Source organism: Bos indicus, chromosome 24 (genome assembly GCF_029378745.1).
Source record: "Bos indicus isolate NIAB-ARS_2022 breed Sahiwal x Tharparkar chromosome 24, NIAB-ARS_B.indTharparkar_mat_pri_1.0, whole genome shotgun sequence".
Taxonomy (NCBI): domain Eukaryota; kingdom Metazoa; phylum Chordata; class Mammalia; order Artiodactyla; family Bovidae; genus Bos; species Bos indicus.
Window position 1 is genome coordinate 43,160,884 of NC_091783.1, and position 20,229 is coordinate 43,181,112.

The following is a 20,229-nucleotide window of genomic DNA, read 5'->3' on the forward strand; positions in this document are numbered from 1 at the left end:
CTTTCCCCATCCCTCTGCATTGCAAGGCCCAACGGAGCTTGGAGGAGAGACAGTGTCCTGAGCATGTGCTAGTTGCCAGGCCCTGACTCGCTCATAATCCGCAGGTATACATGGGAACCACACTGAGGCTGTGGTGGCCACACTGGGGCTTACTGGCACCATGCAGGACCCTTGTATAATGCCGGGGAGAAGTAGTCCCTCCTGAAGGGCATCGCGCATAGCCCGGAGCCAGGCCAGGTCCACACTTGGCACCGCCTGGGAGCTCAGCCTTGATGGCGCCCACTGGCCCCTCTACCCACAGGGCCCTCCCAGTCCACAGGCTGTGCTCAAGGAGCACCTTGTCATCCCTGAGGGATAGGGGCTGTGGTCGGTACCCACAGCCCTGGCTCCCAGGATGCTGCTGTGGCCTGGTGAGCCACAGTCTTGGAGAACCATCCCAGGACAAGGGGGCCGCCTGGGCCACCCCATTGGTCCAGTGCCCTCCGGGGATGCCTGAGTTCTGTGCATGAGGTCGGACAAGTCAGCCCAACAATGCATTCCTCTGCATTAAGAACATACAACCAAGTCAGGACAGCATGAAAGGAAGCTGCTAAGAATAAAAACCCAAAGATGGGGGGAGGGGGTCTCCCAAGTCCAGAGAAGGCACTGGAGACCAACGTCCTCCTGGGGCTCTGCCTGGTTCTGACCTCGGTTTGTGACCCTGCAGCCCTCGTTTCTCTGGTGACGCAGCAGCATGTCACCCCTTCTAACAGCAAAAGTGACCTCATGAAGACATAGGGCTCTCCAGCCCAGGGGCCACGCTCTCTCCGCTGTTCAGCCCGCTGTGGTGGTCACATGTCTACTGGAGACGCACATGGGGGACCGAGGCTGGGTCCTGACTGGCTGAGTGTGTGTGTGCCCTGATGCCATTGCACGGCTCACACCGAGTTAACCCTTCAGGGCGGACAGGTCGAGGCATCACTGAGAGTCTCGTCAGACTGGAAGAGAACCACCAGTCTGAGACTAAATGTGGATGACATTCAGTTCCTTTTCATTGTGTTTTCTGAAGGGATGTCTCCCAAGCAGCACCAGTGACCCTCGTGTGTTCAGAAGGAAAAACGCAGCATTTACACTTTATTTGTGACATAAAGAAGCCGTATTTACACAATACATTCATATTTTTAAATATGTTACACAGCTCTCCTAGAAAACCACTCCATCACAGAACAGCAGCATGTAGCTTGGGTTCCGTCTTTAAAATATTAAATCAAGTAGAAATACTCTTTAATTTCATAGCCCATCACAGAGGGAGACTCTGAGGGAGGTGGGAGTGAAGGGTGGGTGATGGTGAGCACACCCCCATGTGAGGGCACAGGAGACTGGAGGCTGGGGACGCACTCCCACCCGTGACCTCCAAGGCCAAGGACGAAGCACCCCTTCCTGCCGTGCCCTTGGGGCGGCTCTAAGGATGCAGTACCAGGAGCTACGCAGGGCCGGCACCCTGGACCGGGCTGGTCACCTTCTCGCCCGAGGGCTCCTCTGAGCCCTCACGCTCCCTGTTCCAGTCCTTCAGGCCCTCGGGGAGTGAGGTGTCCTCGTCTAGGCTACCAGTGCCTTCCACAAACTCCTCGTACGTAGACTTCTCCGCAAATGGCCTGGGGCCCAGAAGTTCCACCATGTCGTTCTTGTCTAACACTTCTTTTTCTAACAACAGCAGAGCAACCTGGAACATGAACACCTGCAATTAAATACAGCTACCCAGCGCCATCTCTCCAAGCTAACCTTTTATTTACAACCAACCCCCTTCCAAACCAGGGCTTTGAGAACTTCACTCTAACTCTTAATAAGAATATCTTATTAAAATAGATCTTCACCCTAACTTTTAATAAGAAGTATAAAAATCCTGGAAAACACACGTCCCCAGGAAGGGCAGGGCGGCATGCAATGTGGTGTGACTCTGTGCCCTGCTGGGGAGGTAGGTGGGGAAGGAGCTCTGCACACATGTCGAGGAGGGACAACCCTGAGGAAGAGCAAGAAGCTGTCCCTGGGCTCCACCTACTTCCAAAGGAGGCAAGAGCTCCCGTGGCTCCCAGAGCAGAAGGAGCTCTGGGGAGGCTGCAGGAAGAAGTGGCACAAGTAGCAGGGGTGGGGACGAGGAAAGGACAGAAATGGAGAATTTCAAAGGGAGGCGGACAAAACAGAGACAAACACAAACATGCATCTTGAAGTTCTGGTCTCTGTGTGGCTGAACTGTAAATATGACAGGACACACGGCCACAGAAAAAGGGGCCCCACCAACTACAAGAGGGGAGGTAAGCGATGGTGTCAGCGGGCAGGGAACAGCTCACGTGAGAGCCTCTGTCACCAAGAAACGAAGCCAGTTAAACTGTAAATGGACCTCGTAATAGACTCGGTTCCTCAGGTGACTCCCAACTTGGAAACTCACCACATGTGTAGTTTATGTTAAATGTTGTTTTTAAAGATTCCAAACAATAAAGCAATTTTCTTCTGTCTTTAATTTTTTTTTAAATTTTATTATGGATCATTTCTGGAGAAGGCAATGGCACCCCACTCCAGTACTCTTGCCTGGAAAATCCCATGGATGGAGGAGCCTTGTAGGCTGCAGTCCATGGGGTCGCTAAGAGTCAGACACGACTGAGCGACTTCACTTTCTCTTTTCACTTTCATGCACTGGAGAAGGCAATGGCAACCCACTCCAGTGTTCTTGCCTGGAGAATCCCAGGGATGGGGAAGCCTGGTGGGCTGCCGTCTATGGGGTCACACAGAGTCGGACATGACTGAAGTGACTTAGCATAACATAGCATAGCATGGATCATTTCAAATATGTACCAAAAATATATAGAAAAAAAGGATAACTAACCCCATGCAACCCCATGTAACCACTGTTCATGACCACTTTTGTTCCACCTGCTTCCTGGATTATTTTGGAGACAATCCCAGATGTCCTGTCGTTTTATCCACATATGTTTGTCTCTAACTCTATGAGTCACAGACTCTTCAACTCTCAATGCTGAGGACCCAGGTTTAGTCCCTGCTAGGCAACTAAGATCTCCTTTGCTCCAGAGGGGAAAAGCAATGGGGAACCCCAGCAGGCCTGCACCTGTAAGCACCTGGCAAGGTGAGTGCAGATTCAGCCATATGCCTGGTACTACGAGTAGACTTCATTAATCCTGCGCTCAAGTTCCCAGGAGCCAGGAGCCAAGATCACACCCGCCTCTGTTCCCCGTCATCCCCACCGACGGAGCATCAGGATGGAGGGAGGAACCAGGATCAGCAGGCACAGGGGGAATGGCGGTGTCTGCAAACCAGCCAACCAATCACCCTCAACGGCCTCTGCAAACCATGCAGAGGAGTGTTCCCACAGTCGGCACCTACCTTCTCCACGTCAGCTTTCTTCTCTGTGAGGAGGGCCACTGTCCTCTTGTAAGCATCGTTGATAAGGATTCGTACTTCGTCATCTATGAGTCTGGCGGTGGCCTCGCTGTACGGCTTCTCCAACACCATGTCCCCCTGACGTGGGAGGTCAAAGGAGATCTGCCCGACCTTCTCGTTCATGCCAAACTGAACAATCTGAAGAAGAAGGCGTGGCCAGTGGTGGGCATCCATTTCTGCTCACAGGCTCATGGGTTTTATAAAATGTCAACAAGGCAACATGGACACTGCATGCACACACTTCACTGCAGAACTACTCTTCAACCCGGCAAAATGACATGGCAGCCTTGAGTCGGCCAAGTAGACCAGGTGTTCTGCATAGATGGGGCAGTGGGGACAAGACCAGAAATGGGCAGACAATATGTACAACCAAGACAGGCAGCAAACAGGTGGGGACAGACCCCAGCAGTCATGAGACGTGCGTGAGATCACTCTGCATGAGGGGAGGCAAGGAGGAGCCAGAGCCTGTGACAGACGGAAGCCATGACCTTGGGCACCCAGCGGCTCCTCCTGCATCACCTGGGCTGCTCCAGGAACTTGGGAGGGGTGCCTGCACTTTCCCTGCGTCCCTGGGGCCTGGCTGGGCTGTAGAGACCCCCACAGTAACCATACAGAACCCCAACTAAGAAGAAACGTCTGGAAGTAAAATCCAAACTGACTAAAAAAGAGGAGGCACAGGTAAGAGAGGGGAGCAGCACAGCTCAGAAAGCAGGAAGCACATTTTTCAAAAGTTCATGAAAACAACAGAAAAAGATACTCTAAAACCATGAAACTAGAAACACTGTCTTAATCCACCTTCTTCCTGGAAGATCAGGAAAACAAACTTCATGCAGATAAGGAAAGTGGGATGCAGGGACGTCCACGAACAGATGAATATTGTGACCCAACTTCAGAAAAAACTAACCAAAATCAGGAATGTGAGGAAAAAAAGAAATAACAACAGAAGTTAAGAGTCGGAAAAACTTAAATGAGGTGCTAGGACACAGGAAAAAAAAAAATCACAGTTGAGGAGTTCCCAAAGTCACTGACATCAAGCTCCAAGAGAGCACCCTGACTGTTTCTGGGAATGGAGGCAAATGGGGTGGGGTGGGTGCACAGGGTGACTGCTCCCAGCTTAGGGGGAGTCCACGTAGGGTCCTGCAGGTTTGAAACTAGACTTAAACTCTACAGACATGCTTCACACACTCAGTAAATCCGAAATACCGAGTGACCAAAATGTAAGTTTCTATTCCTAAGTTTTGATTACCTTACACTGAACTTCTCTGAAGGAGGAACCCTTGCCTGGTAAGCCCAGGCCAGTGGAGCCTCAGGGGCGCTCCGGAGCCCACGCGGCGGCGAGGAGGCAGCCCACCCGTCCTCTCACCTGGGCGTAGGCACTCTGGGTCACTTTGCGCAAGTCGTCCTGGGCACCGGTAGTGATCCTGCCAAAGAAGATCTCCTCGGACACGCGGCCGCCCAAGGTCATGCACATGCGGTCCAGGAGCTGCTCCCGGGTGTAGAGGTACTGCTCCCGGGGCAGGTACTGAGCGTAGCCCAGCCCTTTGCCTCGTGGGATGATGGACACCTGGTGAGGGAACAGCAGCACTGAGCACCCGGCCGTTGGAGCTGACAAACTCACCAGCGAGCAGAGCACCACGGCCGGGCAACCCCATGGCCTCGGCCAGGCAGCTGGTCTAGGAGAGCATTTCCTCCTGGGATAACCTCACCCCAAGTGACTCCTACACGGTGCTTCTGTCTCTTACGAAACCCACCCGCGAATGCCCAGGACTGACAGTAGGGCCACTGCCGAGCAGGGTCCCCTGCTAACTTGACCCACAGGAGTGAATCCCTTCAGCTTCCAGACACTTTTCTTTCCAAACTTTGTAACTCGTCCATGCATGATGCCTCCCCTCAGTGCCATTGTCAGATGTTCCCACTACGTGCCCCCCAGCCACTCACCTTCAAGAGGGGGTCTGCGTGCTCCAGGTACCAACCGGCAACTGCGTGGCCTGCCTCATGGTATGCCACTGTCTTCTTCTCCTCAGGCTGTAGGACCTGCGTTTTCTTCTCTAAGCCTGACATACAGAAAAGAAAATAAAGCCTGCTGTTTTAGTGACAACGACATCAAGAGAGGCTCACACACCACCACTCAGAGCCTCACAAAGAACACACATCACAGGCCTTCCCAGTCTAACTGGTTTTACAGCTGTTTATCCATCACCTATGTCTCGCTCAGAGCACGTTAGACTCACAGGATGAAATTTTTGGAAAACAGGAAGGCTACAAGTGCTTTTTAAAAGAAAACAACTAGACTGCTATAATTAAGGGAAGACCTCTCCCTGCCTGCAGCCTGTCTCAGATCCATCCGACATGGAAGCCTCTGTGCAGACACTCTAAGCTGCCCGCGAGCTCCAGGCCTGGGTGGACATACTCCCTGGCCGCAGAGTCACGCTGTCAGCCCTTGGATGTGCGGTCTACCAGCTGCCTTACCGCCAATCACTCGTTCAATTGCTTGTTCAAAGTGTTTCTGGTTTATGGAATCTGAAAGGTGTCTCGCAGCGATCAAAGCAGCTTCGTTGCACACGTTGGCAACATCGGCTCCTGTGAAAGAACACAGCAGCTTTCCACCAGATACACCCGAGCTCACTGGCCACAGTTTTGAAGAGGGACCAGACCAGGTCCCCACCACCAGCAGGTTCCAGCGCCCAGGCCTGCCCAGCACAGCTGGCCCCTCAAGCACAATGTAAGGACCAGCAGTGGACAGACACCCATGGGCAGTAATCTATCTCCACAGACTATATGATGAAAGCAAACTAAGACTGTGCTTTAAAATGTCCACCAACTAATGCTTAGTTCTCTGTAAATTAACTTCTTAGAGAAATTATATGGCAACACAAATAAACCATAACACAATGTATGTCCTCAACAAAAAATTTTAAGCAGGCCCCTGGAACTCTGAGGCACCTGTGCCCATGAATACACTCTTCTCAGGCTGCAGGTGGTCCCTCCTGCTTCATGTTGAATCTGCAAGGATGGACAGAGGGAACGAGAAAGGAAGAGTCACGTCCTGTAGACAGAACCGAGGGTTGAGCTCACCCACCTGAAAACCCCGGGGTCAAGGATGCGAGCTTCCTCGCCAGCTTCTCCTTTTCCAGGGTGCTATCCAGCTTCAGGGGTCGGAGATGAACTTTGAAAATAGAGGCTCTTCCCTTAATGTCCGGCGGTCCTTGAGAAATTATTTTTAAGGAAGAAAAAAATCATAATGAAACAGCTGCAACCTCTCCTCATGAGAACTGGCCTGAATCCAGGGCAAGAAAGCCATCTCACCAATGAAGATCTGCCTGTCGAAGCGGCCTGGCCTCATCAGAGCTGGGTCTAGGATATCCGGTCGGTTGGTGCCCGCCAAGATGACCACATTGGTTGTTGTGTTAAATCCTGGAGACAGACAAAGGCATCATTGCTGTTACATGCTGTGAGGAGAAAGATAACGTGTCCCTGTCAAGAATGTATGAGCACCAGATACACCACTGCTTTTTTCCCATTATCTAGTGGTTTTTTAAATCACAAGTTTAAATGATTTTTCCTATATTCATTTTGCCCTTAACATCATACCTAACACCTAAAGATTTAATGATCAACTACTTGAAGACAAATTACCAGCACAGGACTCTCATTTTAGACACAGGAAGAACAAATGGAAAGTACAGGATAGACACAGGTGATGGAGCACTCACCGTCCATCTCCACAAGCAGCTGGTTGAGCGTGTTCTCCTGCTCACTCTGCCCGCCGAAGTTGCCCCTGCCTCTCTTCCTTCCCACCGCATCTATTTCATCGATGAAGAGGATGCAAGGGGCGTTCTTCCGAGCAAGAGCGAATAAGTCACGGACCTGGATGAAAACGCAAGCACTGGGGTCACTTTACAAGTGAGTAGTATTATCCTAATAAAAACAGACACCAAGCTTCCTGCCCCCAGGAAGACCATCTGTGTACAGCACTGCACAGCACAGATGTTAAAAGGTGAAAGCAGCAAAGAAGTCATGTGGCAAATGGTGTGAAACCGATATAAGGTGAGCAAGTATTTCTAAAATCTCATCAATTACTGTTGTGTAAGAAGCACGAACACCAACAAACTGATGCTACACACCTCTGTCCTACTCAGAGGCAACAGGGTAGAGCTGTAGACTTTATAACACTCACTCACAGACCCAGCCATGCAGGCACACAGCAAAGGCATGACCCCTCAAGCCCACCCAGCCATTGCCCCAAGGTGGGCGGTACCCCACTGTGGCAGGGGTCCTGTGCCCACCTTCCGACCTGCTGAGTTAACACAGCAAGAGGTGAGACTTACTCTAGCTGGGCCTACACCAACAAACATCTCCAAGAACTCAGACCCGCTAACGGTGATGAAAGGGACATTGGCTTCTCCAGCCGTGGCCTTAGCCAGCAGTGTCTTCCCAGTGCCTGGAGGACCAGTGAGAATGGCACCCTTCACATAAAAAAAGGAAAAGTATACTGAACTACAATTTCAGAAAAATAAACTGCATACCCATAAATAATTTCAAGGTATAATCTGTTTATAAACTTTAGTGACATATCCTAAATATTTCTTAAACATGTAAACAAATATAAAATGCTTTTATTAATAAAAAGAGAAAGGAAAAGATTATTAGAGACTACTTTGTTTTAAAAAACCTGGCAAGAATGTGAAATACTTCCCTTACTTTTTAAGATTTTTAGTGTTGCTTTTTAGATCTAACAGTATATAAAGGGTGACTTAAGCTGGGAATCTAGCAATACTAAAAAACCACCTGAGGTTAACTTCAAATATTATACTTCCAGTTTCATTTTGCTTATTTTCTTTCCTTTAAAATTTCACAAATGAAGTAAATATCTAATAACCAATGATAAACTTAAAAAGAAAAATATGTGTTTGCTCAAACACTATAACTATTTAAGTCGTGGAGATGCTTAAGTATGATGTGAATACATATTTCAGAGAAGGCAATGGCACCCCACTCCAGTACTCTTGCCTGGAAAATCCCATGGATGGAGGAGCCTGGAAGGCTGCAGTCCATGGGGTCACTAAGAGTCAGACTCGACTGAGGGACTTCACTTTCACTTTTCACTTTCATGCACTGGAGAAGGAAATGGCAACCCACTCCAGTATTCTTGCCTGGAGAATCCCAGGGACGGGGGAGCCTGGTGGGCTGCTGTCTATGGGGTCGCATAGAGTCGGACACGACTGAAGTGACTTAGTAGCAGCAGCAGAACACATACTTAATTAAGTACAACAAATTATAAAACTGTAAAATGTAACTTTTCATCCATGAAGGCAGGACATGAAATCAAGGAAGTGATGATTCCCTTTAGAAAAGACTCCCTCATGTAACTTTATTAACGAGTTTTTTAGAACCTTAGTTAAAGATTTTCTCTTCATTACTTAATGCCTGAGCCTGTTCCTGGGAGCAGAGATGGGCAAGGCTGCCCGAGTCTGGCAGTAGGTGGTGGTGGAAGAAGGCATGCTCGCCTGGAATGTAAGTGCCAGACCAGGCAGACCATCCACTCAAGCTGCTGGGGGAGGGACAGCAGGGCCAGAGCAGAGACAGCCTGCCCGGGACTACAGTGCTGAGATAGGGCGTCCAAAACACACTGCGGAGAGAAAGTAGCACAACAAGGGGAGGGGAAACACACCTTGGGGGAAGAGACACACTATTTTCAAGGAGACACATTCACAAGGGACAGTCGACTGAAAAGACTCAGGAGTTAAACAGAGACCAGCAGGTTACAATAGAGGAAGGAGAGAAGAGCAGCTACTGTGGAAGTAATCAGTTCATAAAATTATAACCTCAGAGATCAAGAAACCCTTCAAAGGATTTAGGGTTATTAAGCTGAAAACTGACTTCTGAATGTTCATTTACCTTTGGGATTTTTGCTCCCAGGTCTTGATACTGCTTTGGATTTTTTAGGAAATTCACAAATTCCATGATCTCCAGCTTGGCCTCCTCACAGCCGGCCACGTCTTTGAACTTCACGTCAATCTCATCCTTGAGGACCTTGGCGGTGGTCTCTCCAACACTGAAGAGTCCGCCCATGCCCCGGCCTGTGCGGCCGATGCCGGCTGGGCCCCTCCGGATGGTGTAGAGCAGGAAGGCGATGATGAGCACGGTGGGCAGCATGCTCAGGAGGAAGGAGCTGCAGACACATGACAGCGAGAGCTCAGAGGGCGCCCGCTCAGACCGCCCTGCCAGATACCTGCCTCGGCAGAACATGCACACGCTCTACCTGGGCAGCCAGGTACCCCAACACCTCACCTGAGGCACAAGGAGAATCTATGTGCATCAGTGTCACTGAAGCAAACGCTCAGAAAGTAAGACCAAAGGAAGACCTGCTCCTAACGCGTACCCTCTCCAGGGCCGCATTACTCACACCCGAGAACCAGCACACACACAGGCTAGACCTGTGACCTACAGTCACTACATATGAAGTTTCAAAGAAATTCGTTGACTTAATAATTTTAATACAATTCTGGTATTAGCCTGCATTCCAGTCCTGTTACTGGAATGGATCAACTATTTCTGAAGGGATGTCTTCTAAATATCTAATCTGTGCAAAGGCAGCAGTGGGGAGTGCTGTCTCCCCAGCATGGTGGGGTGGCTTGTGCAGGCTCACACAGGCCCAGGGGCAGGGTGCCCACCAACCCTCACCCACTCTGGGGAGTGGCTCAGAGATGATTTACAGTCTCTGCCTTCTGTTTGTCTTAAGTTAATTTCCACGAAACTGTGGACATAGATGTATACTGGTAACATAAAGCAATTTAGTTTAACTTAACCTACGAAATTTAGGTCAAAACCTGGTACATAGTTTAGGTAAAAAAATGAAACAAGAATAAAATAATAATTAACTTTCTAATTTTTCATCTATTACAAAACTGTAAAGGCTGCTACAGCAGGCAGCAAGAACCATGAACAATTTACCTTTGGTTTACTTCTAGAGAAAAAAAAACAATGCACTGACAATAAAGGTTTAAAGAACATGCAATAAGACTCTTCGTAAAGTTTCAGCACCAGCTTGTAAAGTTAAGGAACTGTATGTTAACCTCAGGGACTGAGGGACATATCACCCCAAGAATGAAACAACTTTGATAGCTGGTGGGACCTAAGTACCGCAGGGAGATTGTAGGGCTACACAAACCATGACTCAATAGAGTTCCCAGAGCTGAGTAAGACCATCAGCTCCGTTAACATGCTGTTTTACATGTAGAAGAAAATCAAGCTTTATTTCTACTTTCACTCCCAAACTCTTAATCTAATCAAGGTATGTGTTCTGCATTTAATGCAAATGAGTCACCGCCTTGAGATCCACCTGGGCATCTTTGGGCAGAACTCAAAGGCCATACATTCCAAAGTAAAACCAAAGAGAGGCAACCCTTGAAATCAACAAGCCCTTCCTCAAGGTCCAGAGCTGGTCTTTCTAAAGACAAAAAACCTCTAAGGGAAGAAGCAGCTCTGACCAAAGAGGAAGAAGCATTACTTAAAAATCCTGGAAATTCTGTGAAATAGAAAATACATAAAGGACAGTTAAAAGGTGGGCATGCCGCTCTTTAACACAAAGGGGCTTTTTATGCTACAATTCTACTCAAGGTCAGGGTATTGGACATGGACCCCACATCACTGCTTAATCAAGAAATATCAACATGCAAAAAACCAACCAGTCTCTAGCAAAATCTAGTAAGTTACTGATGGCTGCAAAGAACTCAGGCCAGATTGAGAGGCCTGATGAGAATACAAAGTGTGATGTGCCGCCCCCTGGTGACAGAATACACCGTAAGCCCTGGGCGCAAAGGCAGCCTCCCAAGTCCACTGCCCAAGGCTCACCCGTCACTCTCGGCGATGTAGACCACAGGGACCCGGTTCTCTCCTTCTATGCCTAGTTCCTGCTGCAGCGTCTCCAGGTTCCGCTCAAAGGTGTCCACACTGCCAATATTGAACCAGACGTACTGCTGTAAAGACAGGAAAGTGAAATGTCCTAATTTTGTGAGGGGAACGAAGACAAAACAAAGGGTTTAACTTCCTAAGAATTTTTCAGAAATACTGCAAATAAAAAACCCAACAATGAGATTAAGACTAACGCAAGACTGGTTTAACAACCAGTCTTTAACAACCAGAGTGATTAAGCTTTACTCAGTGAGAACCCTTGGCCAATAAACATTTCTACAGTTCCAGTACTCCTCTATTGTCCTAATACTATAAACTCAGAAAAACAAAAACTCTACTTGAAAAGACAACCCTTTTCATAAACAAGCATCCTTTCTCCAGGACTTATCAGCTGTCTGGTCCCACACCAGGGTGCAGCTGCGATGATACTCCTCAGTGTCAGGATGGGCTCCGGCCCTGGGTGAGCTAGAAGATTGCAGGATGCCCAGGACTGGGGGTGGGCCTGGGGCTCTGGCCCAGGAGGGCTGGGAATCACCTGTTTCCTACCAATAATCCCCTCAACTCAACCTGGTGTCTCTGGAACAGAGCTCAGACTGGTTGGACAAGAAATATAAATATTTTTAAACAATAAGAACAGAAATAGAAATTAACATCACAAAACAGTTGGGAAAGAGATGAGCAGAACACTTCTTAAACTGATTTGACAAAAGCTGTCTCAAGACATAAGCAGTTCGGATTTTACCATTTTTTTCTTAACCAACTGTTCTCAGTCTTGAAAAATCATAGATACTGGAATACTGAAAACCAGGTTTTACTCATTGGTTCCTAAATGTACAGCCAATGTGATCACCAAACCCAAACCACTGACCCAAGGGTTTGCACATGTGATGGACACAAGGGTCACACTGTCACTGTTAGTGCAGATCACAGCTGCTCTGACACAGCCAGTGTGAGGGAAAGCTGGCTTTTCAGTTTTAAATATAAGAACTTAATTGACAGCTAGTTCACATCACTTAATAACATCACTTACTCCATCAACAGGAGTTTTTCCTGGTGTAAAAGTCACTCGAACAAATCGCTTGTTGACAACTTCCAGTCTGTCTACCTGGAATTTTAAAGAAATATTCAAACATAAACTTACAGAAAGACTAGAGACATTCTTCTAAGCTCATCTAAAATGCATATATTTCAGACACACAAAGAAAAATGATGAATAATGTAAAGACACCCTGTGTTTTCCCCTCCAGCTTGAGAAACAAAACATCACAAACCCCAGTCATGTCCCACACCCAGGGGTGGCCGCTGTGCACTGGTGCTGGCCACCCCAAAGCACGGCCTGGTCATGGGCCACAAAGACCTAACCCTAAACAGACATTCACATCTGCCTGTTTTTAAACTTTACAAATGGTCTCGTCTGCATTTGTTTTTCTACAACTTTTTCTTCTATCACTATATCTGTAAGGCCTTTCCTTGCTGACATGTCAGTTCTGCACAGACCCCATTTTATAAGCACACCCCAAGTTATTTATGCGTTCTGTTCAAAGACCTTTAGACTATTCCCAACACTCCCCCAACACCAACAATGCTACTGTGGACGCTGCTACGCATCATGCCTGGGCCTGTCTCTCGGAACTCCCCGGGATGCGCGCCTGTGGTGAACACAGCTGGCTGGGCTGTAGGGCACAACTGCCCTCAGCTCTGCTGGACGCTGCACACTACTCTCCGACTCATGCTCCTACCAAACGTTCTCTAAAACGCTCCCACTGAGCTATGTCCTCACTTGCCGTTACAAAACTTCCTAAATTTTGCCCCTCTGAGATTTGAGATGGCTTGACCTTGTTTCCCTGGACCCTCCTAACTCTATGGACTCTTTGGTCACTTGCACACCTCATCCCGAGGCCTCGGGCTGCTGGGAGCTGAGTGCCTTTGGTGGGTGCCTGCTCCCTGCTGCCGTCAAGTCCGCTCTGGCAGGGAGTTTGGAAGGTATCAGCCCAGGATATAAAGTGAGGGAGCCTGGGAGACCCCAGGAAGAGCCAGAACAGGGGCGCACTGTCTGGAAAGCATTGACTAGAGGACCCCGTCCCCCATAAACCTGCTGGGTTTATGGGGGACACATACACACACACATACACACACACAGCAGACCAACTGCACAGAGCCAGCGGGTCAGGAGGAGACGTGACAACAGAGAACCCTCCCTGGGGCCTGTCCCCATACTCAGAGGATAGAAGTCACTGCTCAGAGTGCAGGCTCTCCACGACACCTGGGAATTACAAACCTGAGAGCCTCACTTTCATGAGCAAGACACCTGCTTCAAAATCTGAAAGACTATTTCCATTCTGTCTGTCCTCACCTTACTGGACAATCTTTAAAAATAATTTTAGATTCTTTACATTTTTTAAGTATTAATATCCTTATTTTATTCATTTCATGGATTAATGAGAGGTTAAGTCATTTCCCCAAGGCTCAGAGTTGGTCAAATCCTGCTTCTCTCACTATCACTTTGTTTCTTCACTTCTAAGATAGACATTTTCCATATTTTAACCTCTCAGACACGAAATGTACATGACAGCTGACAAGATGTCAAAGTGTCCCTGGCAGTCCACTCAATCTAAGTAACGTGTAAAATAACATGTGCCTTATAGCCCATTGCATCTTAAATGAGCCACAACAGGATCCAACTGGCAAAGACCCAGCCCAGAGGCAAAGCTCCTGCCTGGGGCCTCACTCAGAGCCCGTCCACTCTCGCAGTAAAACCTGATTCACTTATTCACCCACTTCCGGGAGTGCAGGAGGTCACAGCGGTGATGCCGTGCTAGAACCTAGAGGGGCTGGCCAGGGAGGGAAGGGAGGCAGCTGACGGCAGAAGGGAGAGAACCGAGTAGACCGGGTGCCAGAGCAGATCAGGAGCAGTGGCTCCAGAACTAGGCTCTCCAGGGAAAGCGATACAGGGGGGTCATGGTCAATGTAGAAACTGCTGGGTCAAAACTCACAGGTTCCTTGGCTGCTATACTTTCCAGCATTAGAAACATACAATATGGGACTTGGTGACGAACAAGCCTGGCAACGTGCTGTCTGTTTATCACTTTATTGGCCTAACCTGAACTCACCCTTTGATCCCTGCTGCCTGTGGCCCACACGATACTTACAACTCCCTTGGAAAGATAGTTGTTAGCAAAGTCCTTCCACGTGATTTCTCTCCCGGAGCTCTTGAACAGGAAGTAAAACAGGAATCCTCCCCAAAACAGGGCGGTCCAGAGAAAGTACATCTTGAATTCCTTATCATCCCATGGGATGTCACCCTGAATGAGGAAGCAGATATTTGTATGAAGGGTGAGACAAGACAACGCAGTCTCTGCTGTGCAGGGTGTGAACCCTCCCAGGGCCGTGAGTACCACTCAGCCTTTCCGGGGGTGGGCAGGGGCCAAAGCCACGAACCGAACCTTCTGGAACCTGGACCACCAGTGAGAGTCATCTTTCTTGCCGCCTCGTTTTCCACCGCCACCAACTCCTCCTCCAGAAGGACGCGGGGCAGCAGCTGGCTTGGGTTCTGTTCACAGACAGAGTGTGTGTCCACAGCAGCATCTGAATCTCTCAACAATGTTTCCATTAATGTCGTTTAATGAACTCATTGCAAAATGCATTGTGGCAATTGATGAGTTACTAAACACAGTGCTGTGAGGAAGCCTGAGACTAAGATAGAGGGGGGAGCCCCCAGGAACACTCCAGGCACTTCACACACAGGGGGCTCAGAACTGACTTAAGCTAAGATGTTCCTTGTTCAGTGACAACTATCAGCAACATCATAAACCAGGGGAAAACAGTAAGTTCAAACATAGTCTTTTGAAACAGTACCTTTTTTTTCTCCCATAACTTCTTTAGGTTCACTAGTTTTTTTTCCATTTTTTCCATTGGGAAAGTATTTTTCAAATCCTGTTAGAAAAGGAAAAAAAATTAACTTCAAACTAAAATTCATCACGTTTTGTGTACGTATGTTCTTTGTTTTTAAAGCAGCTGATTCATGAAAAAGAATAAGCTAGAAGTATAGGATTGCTTGTGCAGGAGTAAATCACAGTCTAGATGGTACAGTCACAACCCTGAGGGGTCTGAGAAGTCTTGCTGGCCTGCCCAGGTCATTACTGACAAAGATGCCACATGTGAAGGCGACATAATGTCATGGCTTTGATCACATGAGAGGGAGGAGGTGGGGTGGTTAGAAATCAACTGAAACCACACCTCTTCACCTGCCCTGCTGAGGCCAAGAGTGAGTCTGTGTAAGAATGTCCCTCGTCACAGTCACATGTGAGTGCTTACCTTTTGGAGGCCGAGAACAGAGTCTCTGATAAGCAGCAATCACATCTGTCAGAAGGGAATTCCTGCTGGTTTTCGCCTGAGTCGTGGCATATCGATAAAGCTGCAAGACAACAGAGAGAAGCATGAAGGTCACATCAAGGTGAGTCTTAAGTGAGCTTCATTTTACCCTTCAAACAGGTGATTACGGACTCCCTTGAAGGGAGCACGAGGGCTGTCCGGCCCTGGGCCGCTCCAGTCCAGTAAGAACTAGGAGACACACACTTCACCCAGAAGACAGCACCTCCAACCCAGGCACCTAATTAAGAGCTGCAGCCTGAGCACAATTCCCTACCAACACATTGGCCCAGGCATTGTTTCCTTGATGTGTAGCATTCAAAAGGCAAACTGCCATGAATATCTGCCACCCCACCTGCAGGGTCTATCACACTGCAAGGTCATTTATCTGACATTACAGAACGATGCTGTTTGTGAGCACAATACTAACTTTACCTGCCACCCCACCTGCCGGGTCTATCACACTGCAAGGTCATTTATCCGACATTACAGAACGATGCTGTTTGTGAGCACAATACTAACTTTACCTGGGTTCAAAGACAAGGAAGCCATGGTCCAATGTCTGATAGTCCTTATATTAGCAGCATTTGCTGAAGTTATTTGATACACTGTCATCCTGCTAAGTCCCTTTACAGATACATCTCTGCTTTAAGTAACATATTTGCTAAAAACTGTAAATACTGCCTAGGTATGAGTGAGTGAAAGTCGCTCAGTCATGTCTGACTCTTTGCGACTCCATAGGCTGTCCACGGAATTCTCCAGGCCAGAATATTGGAGTGGGTAGCCTTTCCCTTCTCCAGGGGATCTCCCCAACCCAGGGATCAAACCCAGGTCTCTTGCATTGCATGCGGATTCTTTACCAGCTGAGCCACAAGGGAAGCCCTGCCTAGGTTTATTAGAATATAATGTAAACAAATTGAACAAGCTCCTTATTAAATGTTTAGATGTAGAGACACTGAAGGGGATATAGCTGAATCTGACAGTTAAGTTCAAGTGATTCTATCCTTTGGCAAAGTGAAAAGTTCACACCACCATTTTTTTGGAAGACAAGATTTTACATACAGGTGAGAGTGTTTAAAGTGAAGCTTATCTGCATTAGACCCATCCCTCATTTCCCTCCTTTATGGTCTCATGAGAAAAATAAAATATCACAAAACCATACAAAAATCACTTCACACCCGATAGTGTGGCTATAATTTAAAAAAAAAAAAAAGAGAGAGAGAGACAATATCAAGTGCCAGTGAGGATGGGCAGAAATTGGAGCCCTCATGTACTGCTTAGGGGACGGGCACAGCCGCTTTGGAAAAGTTTGGCATTCTCCAAAATGTTAAATGAAGAGTTAAGTTACCACATGATCCAGCAAATTCACTCCTGCTCAAGGAAATGAAAATATGTCCACTCAAAATCTTGAATGTTTATAGTATCATTTTTCATAATGGCCCCAAAATGGAAACAACCCAATGTCCATCAACTGATGATGAACAGAGAAAATGTGGTATATGCACACAACGGAATTTTATTCAGCCATAAAAAGGAATGAAGTAGATAGATGGTAGCATCAAATCTTGAAAACATCATGCTAAGTTAAAAAAACCAGACACAAAAGATCACGTATTACATGATTCCATATTTATGAAACGTCTGAAACAGGCCAATGATAGAGGCTATAGGTCAGCAGTTGCCTGGGCTGGAGGAATAGTTGGGGAGAAACAGAGAGCGACCACTAACAGTCATAGGGCTTCTTCTAAATGTTCTGGCAACAGATAGTGAGTGATGGTTGCACCGCCTTGTGCATATACGAGAAGCCACAGAACAGTACCCTTTAAAACGGTGGATTTTATGATATCTGAATTAGAAAATGTCAATTAAAAAAGAATGAGCTGACTTAACTCCAAATCAACACACAATTACTTGCAAAGTAGGACAGAAACACTGACACTGTTCTTGGTTGACAGCAATGCTGGTCTGAGAACCTGGAGCTTCTGTTGTGTTGGGCCCTCCCTGAAGACTGAGAATACTTGGCCTAAGAGATAACCATTGATAATGGATAAGAGTGTGTTGTATGTGAATATTTCCCAATGCCAAATCCATTAAGGGTGTGGATTGAAATGACCTGATATCCATGCTGGACAGGCCAACAAGTCAGAGCTTCTGCTCCAGGCCTGGTACTGCCAAGCAGCGGGGAGTCCACCAGGGAACCAGAAGCAGTGCTGCCCAGAAGAAACTCAGAAAAGACAGAAAGGTACCTTACATGCAACAATACAAACCCTTCAGTATAAAGGTGGAGAGGTGGCACAGAGAAGGAAGGGGTCACGTGCAAGGGAGCCAGGGACGTCACAGGGAAGCGACACCTAGCCTGGGACTTGAAGGACCCAGAGTTCTTCAGGCAAATGGTGGTGGTGGTGCTGCTGCTGCTGCTAAGTCGCTTCAGTCGTGTCCGACTCTGTGCGACCCCAGAGACGGCAGCCCACCAGGCTCCCCCGTCCCTGGGATTCTCCAGGCAAGAACACTGCAGTGGGTTGCCATTTCCTTCTCCAATGCATGAAAGTGAAAAGTGAAAGGGAAGTCGCTCAGTCGTGTCGGACGCTCAGCGACCCCATGGACTGCAGCCTTCCAGGCTCTTCCATCCATGGGATTTTCCAGGCAAGAGTACTGGAGTGGGGTGCCATTGCCTTCTCCAGCAAATGGTGTTATAACTTTCAATTTTGGTAAAGCTGGAAATCTGATTTTTTGCATGACGATCTTCAATACATCTCATGATATTGGGGGCCTCAAAGTCACACATCTACAATGGGAGAAGATGAGTGCCCCAGGATACTACTGTGAGAATCAAAAGTAATAAGACATGGAAAAGCACTTTTAAAACTGTGTGGCAATACTCACATTTAAATTACTTCCAATTATTCTGAAAGCCACTTAAGAGTAAGCGGCTTTCAGAATATTACTACGATCATACTAAGCAAGTCTTTGTGTGACAATGAAGTACAGAACTGGGTACACAGTATAAACAAATATTATTAGTTTGCTGAATAACAAGCTCCCTTTAGGATCTTTTCAAATTGTGTTGAGCAGGGATACCTCTAGCAATAACCTCTGACTGCATTTAAAGATAAGATTATTTTCCACAAAAGAACCATCGATGATTTTTTTCCCCCTATTTAATCTAAGCCCATTGAAATAGTACATATAAAAGACATGAATTTGCAAAACTTAAGTATAGAGCACCTCACTTAGAAAATTAGGTTTTATGTTTGATGATGTATTTTTCAGTTGTGAAACACCAGTTTTAATCATTTGAGGATTATACTTGAGAACACACACAGAAATCTTTTTCCCCAGAACCTCATTATGAGAACAGACTTTTAACAGATGCACAAACCTAGAGGAAAATCCAGAGTAATGCTCCAGCGTCCCCACCCAGATCTCCAGGGCAGGACCAGAGAATGTGTCATGCACCTTCACAAGCAGACTTCCTCACACCTCGGCATTCGAGGTTCACTCACAAGCAAGGCCTTCTAGAGAAGACTCCTGACAAAAACCCTGCAAACTCACAGGGCAGATCCCTACCTGCCTGTTACAGGTCTGAGTCCAGTACTCACAAGAGGCAAGAGAGGGAGGGATTCGATGCAAGTAAGACAAGGAAACGGATGCAATGCCAGAAACAGGAAAAAAGACCTCGTGCAGGGCCATTCCGAGCAGGAGAGACGAAGACCGACAGCCGGGCAGGGAAGGGGGCTCCGAGGAGAACACATCAGGAACGCCCTTTCCATGGAGATCTGAGAACACCTCCTGGGCTGACCCTCGAGCTCGCCCACCACCGCCGGGGCTTCGTGCGCGCTCAATCTGCGCCGGGAGGGTCCGCCGTGGGCACAGCCAACTTCGGCTCCGGGATCCCGGCCCTGACCGCGACAGAGCACCGCCCCTCGGGGGCTGGGGTGGGGGACACCGTTAACGACTCCATCTACTAGTGCCGTGTCCGCCAGGCAGCGACAGCCCCACCCCCGAGCCCGCGCCGCCAGCTCCCACCCAGGGCTCTCAGCTCCGCAGGCCTCCCGGGCGCAGGGTAGACCCGCCGCCCCAAAACCCGTCTCCACGCTCCCCGGGGACCCACACCGAGAACAGGGCCCGTGACCTTGACGCCCGGTGCCGGGCCGGAAGCGGGCCGGGGGTGCCGGACTCACCATCCGCAGGTAGAGCCGTTCGGTGGAGCCCGTGCGGCCGCCAGGCAAGAGCATCGGGGGCATCCCGCGGGGCCGGCAGGCGCCCCGGCCCCATAGCAGCAAGCAGCGGTGCGCCATGGCCGCCGGCGCGCCGCTCAGGCCGGGAGCGGACGCGGGGGCGGCACCGGATGGCCAAGAGGACCCGGAGCGGAGGCCACGGGACGGCTCGCCCGCGACCCCACGCACCTCTGCGTCTTCTCACGCCTCGCCCCGCCCCAGCGCGCTGACGTCAGCCGCACGGCGGCGTGCCCTCGGGCCCCACGTCCCGGCCCCGCCTCCGGAGCGTCCCCAGTCA

General features: G+C 48.6%; 1 protein-coding gene across 3 annotated transcripts; it reads right to left on the reverse strand.

The window, feature by feature from the left end:
* Positions 1 to 1,084: 1,084 nt before the first annotated feature.
* On the reverse strand, positions 1,085 to 20,138 carry AFG3L2 (AFG3 like matrix AAA peptidase subunit 2). 3 transcript variants are annotated; one of them, XM_019986797.2, is made up of 17 exons: positions 19,896 to 20,137; positions 15,661 to 15,760; positions 15,202 to 15,279; positions 14,790 to 14,896; positions 14,496 to 14,648; positions 12,377 to 12,451; positions 11,287 to 11,411; positions 9,331 to 9,604; positions 7,761 to 7,898; positions 7,146 to 7,299; positions 6,739 to 6,846; positions 6,512 to 6,637; positions 5,902 to 6,012; positions 5,371 to 5,486; positions 4,796 to 4,996; positions 3,376 to 3,570; positions 1,085 to 1,702 (listed from the first exon to the last, which is right to left on the reverse strand). In XM_019986797.2, the coding sequence occupies exons 1-17, from the start codon at positions 20,010 to 20,012 to the stop codon at positions 1,463 to 1,465; spliced, it is 2,418 nt and encodes an 805-aa protein (XP_019842356.2). In that variant the 5' UTR covers positions 20,013 to 20,137; the 3' UTR covers positions 1,085 to 1,462. The 3 variants fall into 3 exon arrangements, with proteins under 3 accessions (XP_019842356.2, XP_070635066.1, XP_019842357.1); XM_070778965.1 differs by lacking the exon at positions 7,761 to 7,898 and having other exon boundaries at positions 19,896 to 20,138; XM_019986798.2 differs by lacking the exons at positions 15,661 to 15,760; positions 19,896 to 20,137 and having other exon boundaries at positions 14,790 to 14,898; positions 15,203 to 15,279.
* Positions 20,139 to 20,229: the final 91 nt, after the last annotated feature.

Coding starts and splice junctions, on each gene's coding strand:
- AFG3L2 (XM_019986797.2), bottom strand. CDS start 20,012: ATGGCGCACCGCTGCTTGCTGCTATGGGGCCGGGGCGCCTGCCGGCCC. Junction 15,761..19,895: donor AACGGCTCTACCTGCGGATG/GTGAGTCCGGCA, acceptor GTTGTCTTGCAG/CTTTATCGATATGCCACGAC. Junction 9,605..11,286: donor TACATCGCCGAGAGTGACGG/GTGAGCCTTGGG, acceptor ATGTGTCTGCAG/CTCCTTCCTCCTGAGCATGC.